At 43.7% G+C, this 13,861-nt stretch overlaps 1 protein-coding gene across 1 annotated transcript in view; it reads right to left on the bottom strand.

Moving 5' to 3' along the window:
• LOC144607771 (pyruvate dehydrogenase (acetyl-transferring) kinase isozyme 2, mitochondrial-like) overlaps positions 1–8,629 on the bottom strand; it is a 33,005-nt gene extending 24,376 nt beyond the window's left edge. Inside the window, exons 1-2 of the mRNA XM_078424830.1 lie at positions 8,477–8,629; positions 3,377–3,518 (exon numbers count right to left, since the gene is read on the bottom strand). Of these exons, the coding sequence (XP_078280956.1) occupies positions 3,377–3,518; positions 8,477–8,594 (260 nt within the window). The 5' untranslated portion in view covers positions 8,595–8,629. The remainder of the gene's footprint in view (positions 1–3,376; positions 3,519–8,476) is intronic.
• Positions 8,630–13,861: the final 5,232 nt, after the last annotated feature.

Raw genomic sequence — 13,861 nt, forward strand, 5'->3', positions numbered from 1 at the left:
CACTTGGACAATAAAAACATACACGTCAGGCTGTTGTTTATAGACTACAGCTCGGCGTTCAATACCATCATCCCTTCCAAGCTGGTTACCATGCGCTGTCCACAGGTACTCTGGGGGATTTCCAGGACCGTTGGGCACCACGGGGGATTGGATGCATCCTGGATAGGGATTGTAATATAGTTGTATAATAGTTTAATTTGGTATAATTGTTTGAATTGTATTCTGGTGGTGGGTTCTGTTTTGTTTTATTGCATTGTAAATATTGTTTTTAAATAATTGAATACATTTTTTGATTAAAAAAAAGCTGGTTACCAAGCTCACGGAACTGCGCATCCCTCTGCAATTGGATCCTCGACTTCCTCATCCACAGACCACAGTCTGTCCGAATTGGCAGAAACACTTCTTCCTCATTAACAATCAGTACGGGAGCACCTCAAGGCTGCGTGCTCAGCCCCCTGCTCTACTCACTCTGTACTCATGACTGTGTAACCGGACACAATGCGAACTCAGTCTTCAAGTTCGCCGACGACACCACTGTTGTTGGACGAATTACAGATGGTGATGAGTCAGAATATAGAAGTGAGATCGAACAATTGACTAAATGGTGCCAGCACAACAACCTGACTCTCAATATCAGTAAAACCAATGAACTGATTGTGCACTTTGGAAGATGAAGGATGAAGACCCACGATCTGTTTATATCAATTATATGGTGGAGGGAGTCAAAAACTTCAAATTCCTGGGCGTGCATATTTCCGAAGATCTTTCCTGGACCCAGCACACTGATGCAATTAAATTATAAATAAAGCACATCAACACCTCTACTTCCTGAGAAGATTAAGGAGATTTGGTATGTCAAAGAGGATTCTCTTAAACTTCTACAGGTGTACAGTAGAGAGCATATTGACTGGTTGCATCACACCTGGTTCGGCAACGAACGTTCAGGAGCGGAAAAGACTGCAAAAAGTTGTGAACACTGCCCAGTCCATCACGGCTCTGACCTCCCCACCATCGAAGGGATTTATCGGAGTCCCTGCCTCAAAAAGACAGCCAGCCTCATCAGAGACCCACACCATCCTGGCCACACACTCATTTCACCACTGCCATCGGGAAGAATGTACAGGAGCCTGAAAACTGTAACATCCAGGTTCAGGAACAGCTGCTTCCCTACAGCCAACAGGCTATTAAACACTGCAACCGCAAATAAGCTTTGAACTACAATAGACTATTATTATTATTTACAGTGTATTATGTTTACCTATTCTATTGTGCTGCAGCAAGTAAGAATTTCATTGTTCTATCTGGGACATATGACAATAAAACACTCTTGAAATAAAATTTACATTTGATGATCTTCAGCATAATTATAATGATATCCAAATGCAACATTTGAGAACATGAACATTGAGTTTCCTCTAAGAAAAAAATCTGGGTTGTACTAAGTTCTGTTACCCAAATAAAGAATCTTCTTACTTTCCAAGTTCCGATGTCACGAGGATTAAAAATACAATCCTCTTTAAATGGTGAAAATCTACAACAAATCTCCCCTTCTTTTATGTGCCATTTATTCTCCATGAATAATTTTCAATGTTTATTCAGCGTATATCAAGATCTAATTGGGTTTGCAAATGAAGACCAACTGCTAGGCTGCAGCAGGAAGCAGAACATTATTGTTTGATCGGTTGGACATAAAGCTCAGCCAGGATCAATGTCCACATAAGTGCACTTGTGTGGCGTTCGCAAACAGCATGCACTTTTTGATCTTGCTGACCTAATTATAGCACTTCAGCACTTTTCCAGCAAATATTCTATTAGGTCAGCATATATTACGACTGAAACTGGAAACTTCCAGATCACAGTTGCATAGCTGATAAGACATGCTAACCAATGTTTAATGCAGTGCAAGTACCCATTTTATGTTTCTTAAGAGGCAAATCCCCAAATTAAATAGAAACCTTCTCAAGATGATATTCCCAATACAGGGTTTGAGAATACTTGGGTCTTTATGCAAGCTATTCTGCAACAATTTAAAACACCATATCTGAATACAACCCAGTGGAACACGATACTCAATAATTTTAAAGATTGCCAGTATAGTAATAGGTTTGGACACCCTTAACAATGGTAACAAGTCATATTCTGTTTTACAGATTGATACAAATAGGAATGATTCAATATCTCACCCAAAATATGGAAGTGGTACACAGGCATAATCATGGATGATCAAGCGGAATGCACTATTCTTCCTCATGCAGTAGTTTAGTTTATAGTGTGGAAATAGGCCCTTCGGCCCACAAAGTTCTCGCCGACCAGTGATCCACGCACACTAATGCTATCCTAGACACCAGGGACAATTTTACAATCATACCAAGCCAATTAACCTACAAACCTGTACTCTTTGGTGTGGGAGAAAACCAGAGATCCCAGAGAAAATCCACGCAGGTCACCGGGGGAACGTAGACTCCGTACAGACATGCACCTATAGTCAAGATTGAACCCGGTTCTCTAGCGCTGTAATGCAGCAACTCCACCAGTGCACCACCATGCCACACAGTAGACATCAAGGGAATGCTTGATGCAAATACTAAAGGTATTAATGCAAAATGCACACAAAAAACTGGTGTTCAAAGAGTTGCAGTTATCTGTAGGAATTTAACGTATGTGATCTACATAACCCAACCTTTAAAGAACAAATGTGAATCGCATTTTAAAGATGCTCTGGCTCAATGGAAGTATTGCCAGATTTCAGCCTCAAAATAATTTCACAAAGATAAAGTAATTTGATTCACCACGATCTGACTGGAAACAACTCGCATTACTTTATGAATACCCTATAGAACAATTTCTCGCTGTTTCTTTCATTTGAAATGCTACTAAATGGCACTTCTGAACCAAAGTAAAACAGGATTTTCAACAAAATGTAAAGAATTCTAACTAAATCCAGATCTTTAATTTACCGATAAAAAGTTGCCTCTGTTTCATGCATTGTACTATTTATAAAAAATATCGCTTAGAACTGATTTTTACAATGAATGAATCCAAGAGAGATACGAGCACACTGGATGTGGGAGGGTGGGGGTGGAGTACAAAAGTGGGACAAAGTTCACAGTGGAGTTTCCACAGCTCCAGCTGTGTAATTTAAGCATCACCAGCAAATGTCTTTACCCAGAGGACTAGTACAATCCTTGTGATATTTCTGTGCGCAGAAAGTCAGCGCTTTTTAATAATTTGGTTGGAAAACATACCAGTAACACAGCAATTTTATTCAACCATTTAAATTGTGTTATTTTTAAGAAGCCACACGCAAGAGACATAATCTTATTCTGAAAGGGGTAAGTCTTTGTTGTGCACAAACAGCTTGTGTGTGGCTACTCACCAGCTTTGAACTAACTGAACGGAAGGTGTGCCAAGTAGCCGGTCTGGGAGAAGGTTGATTTCCTTCATAATATTAGACAGTCTCACAGGCAGTTCTTGCCTCAGAAACATAAAGGATGTCTTCTCACAGGCATTTGTTGAGCCTAAATAAATAAGAATGCAACACTGTACTTAAATGCTAGGTACCAATATCCTCCACCCAATTTCCTTCTCTACATAAAGTAGCGTGAATTAAAACGTAACACAATTCCACGATGCTCGGTGATCTTTACCAACATGCAGAGCATGTGATTCCAGGCAGAAGGAACATTCCAGTGCAATCATCATTCTGCTCACCCGATGCCCTCAGACGAGACAATGATATATAATACTATGGAAGTGCTTAGCATTTGCTATTTTCACTTCAAGAACATTTTTATTCCAGGTCCCATCCATGGAACTCATTTCATGGCATCACATTCAGAAATATCAGCAAGTGTTGAATTTTGGAATTATACAGGTGAAATTCTAGTTGTGATTTCCATGAGCATTGTGCTCCAGATGGGTACTCCTTTATGTTCAGTCTATACTCAGTTTATCTTGCTCAAACTATCAACATATAGTATCTAAAATTAGAACTACGTGGAACTTTCCCAAGATCTTCTCGGTTTCCATGGCCAGTAGAAAGAGAACTGAAAAGACTAAGCACTATATTGGAGAATCAAGCATCAATTGAAGTGTGGATTATTTTCCTGAATGAATTTTCTAAATGCAAGTACAGGCTTCATTCTACACAACAGGATTTTGTGCTTCTTGGCAACTGACATACAGTACGAGATAGAATTGGAAACATTCACAAAGTCACATGCCTTTAGAAACTGTGGCTACTATAGTCACATTATAAGAATGAACAAATTATATTTTGCTTCTGGGCAAACCTGATAACCAAAGAGATGGTTAATTCTACAATTAAACTTTCAATCTGAACAAAGTCTCATGAAATCACTTGGAGTAGTTTCTGCAGGCGTTTTTTTAGTTTAGTTTAGTTTACAGATACAGCGCGGAAACATACCTTTCAGCCCACCGAGTCCACACCAACCAGCAATCCCTGCACATTAATATTAGCCTACACACACTGGGACAACTTATGTTTATACCAAGTATACAAACCAGTACGTCTTTGGAGTATGGGAGGAAACCGAAGATCTCAGAAAACCCACGTAGGTCACGGGGAGAATGTAAAAATGTACAAAGTGATGCATGCAGTGAAGGTCTAACGCTGTGGTTCAATCCAGACCTTTTGGAAGAACACATAATTGAAGTTTGAGCAGTTCAAATTCCAGACAGAGGTCCAGAAGCTCCTCATCACAATTGTGAACTGATCAATTAAAAAAACCGTAGATCATGTTCTTGGTCTTCAATGACAAACCAATGGCATAGATTCACATGCAACAAAAGCCTACACGTAAAACACCAATACTTGTAATTAATATTTAATGCTACCCTAGAAAGAAACGATGTCTACAAGAACGAAAGGGAAGTAAATTGAGGCGAAAAGAAAACCAGGATTATTAACTCATTATTACTGACTATGTTGCGTTCCAGGGCAACAGCAATACAGGCTTGAAGCTGAAGAATTCATCACTGGAATCAAGATTATGAAAGCTACGTAAATAATAATAATAATAATATGCCTTTATTGTCATTGTACACAAGGTACAACAAAATTAGAATTGCTACAGCTGATAACAGTGCGACAGTGCAGAGACAATTGCACAGACATACGAACCAACACAACACATGCCAGTATCAAATAAAACCAATTTAAAAACCTAATAAATAATGAATGGGTTAAACACTTAAAATTCTTCACTGTTCTTATTGCCCAGGGAAAGAAACTGTTCTTGAGTCGATTTGTCCTGGCCCTTAGGCTCCTATAGCGCCTCCCAGAGGGCAGGAGAACAAACAATTCGTGTCCTGGATGAGTGCTGTCCTTGATTATGACTCTGGCCCTGTTCAGACAGCGCGAGCTGGTGATGTTCTTCAGAGTAGGTAGTGGACAGCCGATGATTTTCTCTGCTGTCCTGATGACCTTTTGGAGGGCCTTCTGGTCTGCAGCCGAGCAGCCAGCATACCACACAGTGGTGCAGTATGCCAGTACGCTCTCGATGGTGGAGCGGTAGAAGGTCACCAGCAGATTCTCCTTCAAAGTACATTAATCTCATAATTTACTAAAGTTGTATCTACTGGATCTATTGTCTCATATTTAAAATATAATTTTCCCCATCCCATCATCCATATCCACCATTTTCACAAGAAACCATTCAGTTTTGAGCTAGAGTAAGGCCATCCTACTTTTCGGAGACCAATTGTTTTCATAAAGAAAAATAATTTATCTGTAGGATATGGCTATCATTGGCTGGTACATGTATTATCCACACAAAAAAATTGAATATGTGCAATTAAGTCAACCACATTGATGGTTAGGACCAGGTAAGAATAGCAGATTTTCTTTCCTAGAAAGGTCATAACTGAACTAGAAGTCTGAAGAAGGATCTCGATCTGAAACGTCACCCATTCCTTCTCTCCCGAGATGCTGCCTGATCTGCTGAGTTACTCCAGCATTTTGTGAATAAATAACTGAACTAGATGTGCATTAAAAACAATCCAATGGTTTGCTGAACATTATAGTAATACTAGCTTTTAATTTCCAGATTTATTTAGTCAACCAAATGTAACCTCCCCAATTATTCTACTGGGATTCAAATGTGTACCTCTGGTCCAGCCATTTGCTACCAAAACGAGAACTACACCATGCAATCCTACAGCTGCAATTTATATTCTGCCTGACATGAGGGCCCGCCCATCTGGTCAATTAGTTTTTACCTTTTGAATCAAATTAAGTGCTAACCATACCACACATACATAACTGTAAGACGATGGTGCTCGTGCACAAACAAAAAATAAGAAGATCCTGCATAATGACATCTATGTGATCATACAAATTCAGCCTCATTGATAATTTAGATCACGTTAAAGAAACAACCATTTAACGTTTCAAAAGGAAAATTGATAAATGATCAGAGAGGGAAAAATTAAAGGCTTATAAAGTCCTTTTCCTCATTTGCTTACAACCGCTCGGTTGTGAGCAAATGAGGAAAATATCCTGAAAATGGTATTTACATATTGGCTGGTATACAAAAGTTAGCATAAAACAAACAGAAAACAGGAGCCCAATTTCATATAGAACTGAATTTACTACCTTTTTGCACCAAGATATACTACTCTTTCATATGTGTTCAGGAAATTCCAGGCAAAGAGATTGTAAGGAACTCTACTTTCCAACTGAACCTCAGACACTACAGGCTGATGTAATGACTGCAATTCTTGCACGATATCTTGGTTGTTAAAACCAGGTAGCTCTGTGCAGGAAACCACACGACCGATACAAAATTAATCGTGCACCACCACTCCACTGTCACCCGAAATGTACCAATTTGGATCGAGTGCGAAATGGGATGTCACTTTTAGAGGCGGACAATATACCATCTTCTTGTGGGCAAGCAACTATGAATGGATACAACGATTTAAGTCACGGCCGTGGGTCTAAAATTGCGCGAAATAACAGCGATTCTTGCATGTCAGATTGTCAAGCGACGAGTTAATCAAGACGAGGTTGGAAGAGAACGATAAATAAAAATATATTTAGATTTAGATACAGCGCAGAAACAGGCCCTTCGGCCCACAGGGTCCGCGCCGCCCAGCGATCCCCGCACACTAACACTAATCGTACACCCACTAGGGACAATTTTTACATTTACCCAGCCAATTAGCCATGTACGTCTTTGGAGTGTGGGAGGAAACCGAAGATCTCGGAGAAAATCCACGCAGGTCACGGGCAGAACGTACAAACTGCGTACAGACGGTGCCTGTAGTCAGGATCGAACCTGAGTCTCAGGCGCTGCATTCGCTGTAAGGCAGCAACTCTACCGCTGCGCCACCGTGCAGCCTTTTAAAAAAATATATATTTTTAAAGGCTGGAAAAACTCAAAAGGCTTGGCAGGTGTGGAAAGCGAAACTGATGTTTTTTTTAACGCTCCAGAAAAACACCAGAAAAATAAACATGTCGAAAAAAGACACAATAATCGAAACCGAGCACCGCGGAAGAAAGAGAACTCTTCCGAAAACATGTACTGTTTGGCTTTGACCCGGTGATAAAGTTCAGAACAAAATCAAGAAAAGCGGCTTTGGAGAAATAAAGACTGTAGCGATATGGGGGGGGGGGGGGAGAAGGGCTTGCAGGGAAAGGGGGGGGTAAGAGAAGGGATAACAGTAAAGGGGGGAGGGGAAGAGAAAGGCTTGGAGCAATGGGGGGGGGGAGAGAAGGGATAACAGCAAAGGGGGGAAGAAAAGGGATTGTAGTAATGGGGGGGGAGAGAATGGCTTGGAGCAATGGGGGGGGAGGAAGAGAAGGGCTGGTAGTAATGGGGGGATGGGGGGTTAAGAGAAGGGCTTGCAGCAAAAGGGGGGGTAAGATAAGGGGTAACAGCAATGGGGGGAAAGGGAAGGGCTTGGAGCAATGGGGGGGAGAGAAAGGCTTGTAGTAAAGGAGGGGTTAAGAGAAGGGCTTGCAGCAAAGGGGGGGGTAGGAGAAGGGATAACAGCAAAGGGGGGGAGGGAAAGGCTTGTAGTAAAGGGGGGAAGAGAAGGGCTAACAGTAATGGGGGGGGGAGTGAGAAGGACGCAATGGGGGGGAGAGAAGGGCTAACAGCAAAGGGGGGAAGAGAAGGGACTGTAGTAATGGGGGGGGGGGGAGAGAAGGGCTTGCAGCAAAGCCAGCAATGGGTGGGGGTGGGGCTTGCAGCGATGGGGGGAGAAGGGAAGAGAAAGGCTTGCGGTGAGGGGAGAAGGATGTCCTAGTAGGTCAACCCCGTGCCCAACCTCACCCGCACAGGTCGCGAGTTGCTTGGCTCTGCATTCACTTCAATGCAACAGTGCAAAGCCGGGGCACTGACAGGTTTCCCCGAGCAGAGGAGCCTCCCTAGCCGCGGGTTCCCCCCCTCACTTGCCCCCCGCCCCCCTCCTCCTCCTTCTCCATCTCCACCATGCCCGACCCACTCACCGAAATCCAAAAACTGCTTAATGGAGAGCGGCGAGGGGGAGAACTTGGAAAAGTGGTCGATGTGCTTGGGCACGTTGGACAGGGCCGCGTTCTTCATAAGGAAGCGGACGAACTTCATGCTGCGCGAGCTCCGGTTTGAAAGTGAAGCGAGCGAGCGCGGGGGAGCGCTGCTGGCGCCCGCCCGTAATCTGCTTGGCAACCGGGGCGGCGCCTGGGCCAATCGCCGGCCACGTCTCCCTGCTTCCCTCCGCCCTCCGTCATGACGTCACCGCGCCCGGCCGTCAACGTCTCCCTGCTTTCCTCCCTCCCCCCCCGTCATGACGTCACCGAGCCCGGCCGTCAACGTCTCCCTGCTTCCCTCCCCCCGTCATGACGTCACCGCGCCCGGCCGTCAACGTCCCCCTGCTTCTCTCCCCCGTCATGACGTCACCGCGCCTCGCCGTCAACGTCCCCCTGCTTCCCTCCCCCCCCGCCATGACGTCACCGCGCCTCGCCGTCAACGTCCCCCTGCTTCCCTCCCCCCCCGCCATGACGTCACCGCGCCCTGCTAACACAAATTGTTAGGAGCAAAGATAATAGAGGAGCAAGATAGACCAGACCACTCGTCCCCTAAAAACCATAGTAGGTCATGGGTAAATTTCAACGCCATTTTAGTAAGCAGATTCTGTGTGCTCGACTGGGCAGTGCTCCTCGCGATAAACGACATCAAAAGGTTGTAGTAGATGGTGAGCAAAGATACTAGAGGAGCAAGATAGACCACCCGACCCTAAAATGTAGAACTCGCATCTGGCCTAGCATGGAACAGACACATAAACCAGAATGCCACAAAAGCAAACAGAACTTTGGGCCTTCTCCGGAGAACTTTATCTGGTTGTGATAAACCAACAAAGGAGGTAGCGTACAAAACACTTGTCCGCCCACTGTTGGAATATTGCCAGACAATAAGGGACCCTCACCAGAAAAATAACATTGACACTCTTGACAAGGTTCAGAGGTGTGCAGCACGGTTTGTTTATGACGATTACTCAAGACAGTCAAGCAACTCCGATTTGTTAAATCGCCTTGGCTGGGAGTCGCTGGAGTCAAGACGCACCAAAGCCCGCTTATGTGCTGTCTACAAAGAGACTCATGGCATCATCCCCAGTAACATATCTCACTTTATTCAATCCAATACCCAGAAATTTACAAGACAGTCCTCAGGTCACTTCATTTATACTAGAACTAGAGCAAATGAAAATAGCAAACTACAGTCACTATATCCATGGACTATCCCAGAGTGGAACATCCTTCCCGACACCAACAGATGTGCACTAACCTTGTCACTCTTCAAGTCACAGCTCGACAACTTGGCCATGGATCATCTCACCAAACGTGCCCACATAAAAATCTAAATAACCTTTTTGCAACCAGTACCCACGCAAGTGAAACCTGCATGAGATAGCCCAGCTGTTGGCGGTTGTGCAGTAGAAAACAGAAAACAGAAACAGAAACTCCTTGCGATTCCTTCATATATAAAATGTTTGCAAACAACTATTTTTGTTCAACTTCTTGGATAAGTTAACAGTTGACATTTATAACTATTTCTTGATCTTTAAACTTTGGATGTTACTGATTGCACTAAAGCCACTAAAATGACCAATGCTGCCTGACGTGGTACAGAAGCATGAATCCAATTCAAATAGACACAGTGGTGGAGTAAATCACCAGGTCAGGCAGCATCTCTGGAGAAAAAGGATGGGTGATGTTTCAGGTTGGGACCCTTCTTCAGACAAGAGGGGGAAGTTGAAGATAGAAATCAAACGTGTTCTCCTTGTTTACGAAGTTCATTTTTTGAATTATTTATAGTTGAGGGGGTTGGTGCAATATACTGCTAACCCATAAATGTGTCATGAGATATTCACATTTGAAAAATCCATAAATCACAACAAAACAAAGACCAACTTATTTTCACAGGTTGTAGGGTAGTGGGTAAGGATCGTGTTAATGCATGTAATGTGGCGGTCCTGGGTGGTGAGCCACGCGTGGTGCGAACCCTCGGCTCGAGGGGTGGGGTCACGGAACTTGGAATGGGGAGGAGTGGCGGTTGGTAGTGGAGTTCCAGGAGGAGTTGAACTGGTTGGGGGTTTGGGGATCTGTGAGGAACTTGGTGCTTGAGGAATAAAGAAAACTTCGCTTGACACGTGTCCCGCTTAATTAGCTTTGCTTGACACATGTGTCCCGCTTCAGTAACTAATTTTTCACAAAAGTGAGGCTTAGCTCTATATTGCTAACCTTCACTAACCGATCCCCTCAATTATATGTTAAATTCAAAACGAAACTATGGTAGCAATGGGCATTATTCATGTCTAAAGCTAGCACTTTGGTATCAGTGTAGGTGTGTATGCATTACATTTTATTACACTAATATAGAATAACAAGAATGACAAAATATCTTGACATGTGTTCATAGTTATTTTATTCACCATGTTAGGATTTCTGGAAATAAGTTTGATGGAAATAAGGAAATAAGGGTGCCTCCCGACAAGCTCCAGTTCTCCAAAGCGGAGTTTCGCAACATGGAGGCTATGGGAATTGTCCGGCGCTCGCATAGCCCATGGCTGCACATGGCACCAAAGACCTCCTGGGGCTGCAGGCCTTGTGGCAACTACCGCCTTCTGAATGACACCACCATCGCGGATCGCTACCCCATTCCCCATGTCCAGGACTTCTCTGCCCATCTGGCTGGGGCTAAGTTCTTTTCGAAGGTCGACTTAGTCCGGGGTTACCACCAGATTCCCGTGTGCCTGGAGGACGAGCCCAAAATGGCTATAATCAAGTCGGTCGTTGGGGCCGGGCGTGCATTCCGTGCCAAACATCAAAGGTGCAGCGGCACGTCCGGGCGTCAGTGCAGGAGTTCGCAGAGCCTCGCTGGCACTTTGACCATGTTCACGTGGATATCGTGCGGCCGCTGTCTCCATCCTGGGATGCCTCACATCTTCTGACCACGGTGGACCGTTTTACCTGATGGCCGGAAGCCATTCCGCTTGTGGACAGGTCTGCCCTGCCGTGTGCTCGTGCGCTCGTGGCCCACTGGATTGCCCGTTTGGTCTGGCTGCCTCGTTCGTCTTCCCGTTCGGTTCCGTGCCTCTGGTTCTGGAGGGGGGGGGGGGAGGGGCCTGTTTATTTTCCCAGTTATCTCTAAAATGTCAACAAATCTAGCTGCAATACACTAGGTCCCTTCATTGTAATAATTATATTGATTATAAAGTTTGGCACAGTTTGGCACTCCTATGCCACCTGACTAGTTGGAGCTTCCTAACCTGAAAATAATACATTTATCTGGACTCTTGTGTTTTCTATTATTTACCCAATCCTTTATCCATGCTAAGATATTAACCTGATGCCCTGAACTCTAAAAGTAATCTTTTTAATTTGGACTGTATCAAAGATGGGAACGTATGCGCATAAGATGAATAATCAAAATGAACAAAATGTTATTATTTGTGTTTTGAAATACTTTTTTTGAGGGACTTATCATCCATGCAGATAAATCTGTTGTATATAAGGCCACTTTGCTTGGCAGTATTTGTGTGCTTATGCCATTAAAATCTCATAAACATTATGCAGCGTTTCATGACATTGTCAGGGTGTTTATCATCCAATCCTCACCTCCGATGAAATTATTTCCCTAGAGACTGTTGGCAAATAGTAATTGATCAGGGATGGCTGGATCATTTAAATGCCGATGTCACTGCCAGTTTCATGGAGCAAAACCTGGCCATAAATTATCAACATAAATTTTATTGCGTCATAAAGTTGAGAAATAGCCCAGCTACCTAACTAAATCTATTATTTCCTATTCACTCCCATCACTTTAGTGCAGTACTCCTAAAAATTAAAAACTTACTTTAAAAAACAATTGATAGAATTTGCCTCAGTCTGTCACAGTGAATTTCACAGTCTAAAAACTTATTTTGATTATTTTTAACCTTTTCGTGTACTTTTAAGAATATGCCCTTGTTATGGTATCACCGAGCTGAATCAGTGAGAAGAGGAGACCTGACCCGAAACGGCAGCTACCCGTGTTCTCCAGAGAGGTGCTGCCTGACCCGCTGAGCACCTTTTTGTCTTTTTTGAAAACCGGTATCTGCAGTTTCTTGTTTCTTCATCGCTGAGTAGAGATGGGTTCATCACAGCATTTAATAAACTTGCCTAGAATCTGTAAGGAAAACCTATAAACATTTGTGATCAGTAGAAAATACGATACTTTTTTCAAAGTTCTTTACATCCTTCATTACAAATCATTGGTTGGAGTCAAGAAAAGAGCGTTCACATCGCGGCCCTGTTTCCACCAATCTTTCCACCAAGAAGCGCGAGACGTAGGCAGATGTCAGGAAGTGTGTTCAGCTCTGGTTGAACAATTTCTAATCTTGTGGTGTGGACTCGATAAGAAGTATCACTGGTTGTATTGATTGAAACTAGACTACTGCTTCCCCTAATAACTCTCAAAACTGATCGGGGTACATGCTCACCATGGGGCTATTACTGGGGTTACTGGCTGTTCGGTTTTCAGTATTTCTTCTCGAGTTGCGTGCCCGTTCCTCTCTCTTGCATCCGTTCTTCTTGCCCGTCTTTTCTTCCTCCTGCATCCGTTTGACTTCCTTCTTGCGTGAGTTGCACGTTTCTTCTTTCTTCCTTAAAACCCAAAGGTCGTGGCCAGTTATACTATTCTGACCTGTCCTATCTCCCGCCAGATCTTGGGATCTCTTTGTTCAAAAAGATATGTATGAGTTCTCTCTCTGATCTGCGCTTATGTCCGGGGGTACCGGGGATGGGTTAATTGGTATTTCGTTGCGAGGTGATGGGTTTAACTGGTTTCCCATCACCTACCAGGTAGTTTTCTATGGGCTATTGTGCCCCCTTAACGAGATTAACTGTGTAGGTCGGCTTGGGGCATTGTGAGTATGCTGATGTCAGCGCCCCAGTGTCTGGACTTCGACCTGGTTTCGCAGGTTACTGCATGGCCAATACCCATCCATTGTTCTGGCCGTGGCTTTGCAGAAACCTAGAGACTGGGCTGTAAGGTTTTTACTTTTGTGGCTGGTCACGAGGTCCTGCAGCCATCTTAGGACCCACAGATTGTGACATCCCTTGGTAAACTGACCGCAGCCTTTCTCCGCTATCAGCCCCAGTCTCCCGTTTAAAATGTCCAAACTGCAGCTCTTTGGTTTGGTGTTGCTTTCAGAATGAGGGAAAACTTCTCAAATCTTACAGTCCCTCCTGTTGATTTGCATAACCCCAGCTTATCGAATCAATTAAATAATGTGGTTGAGCAATGTTTTCCCGATTCTCCACATCCAGACCCCTGAGGTTTTAACTAAACTAGTGTTCCATTGCGAACGTACA

The sequence above is a fragment of the Rhinoraja longicauda genome, chromosome 29, assembly GCF_053455715.1.
Source record: "Rhinoraja longicauda isolate Sanriku21f chromosome 29, sRhiLon1.1, whole genome shotgun sequence".
Lineage (NCBI taxonomy): Eukaryota > Metazoa > Chordata > Chondrichthyes > Rajiformes > Arhynchobatidae > Rhinoraja > Rhinoraja longicauda.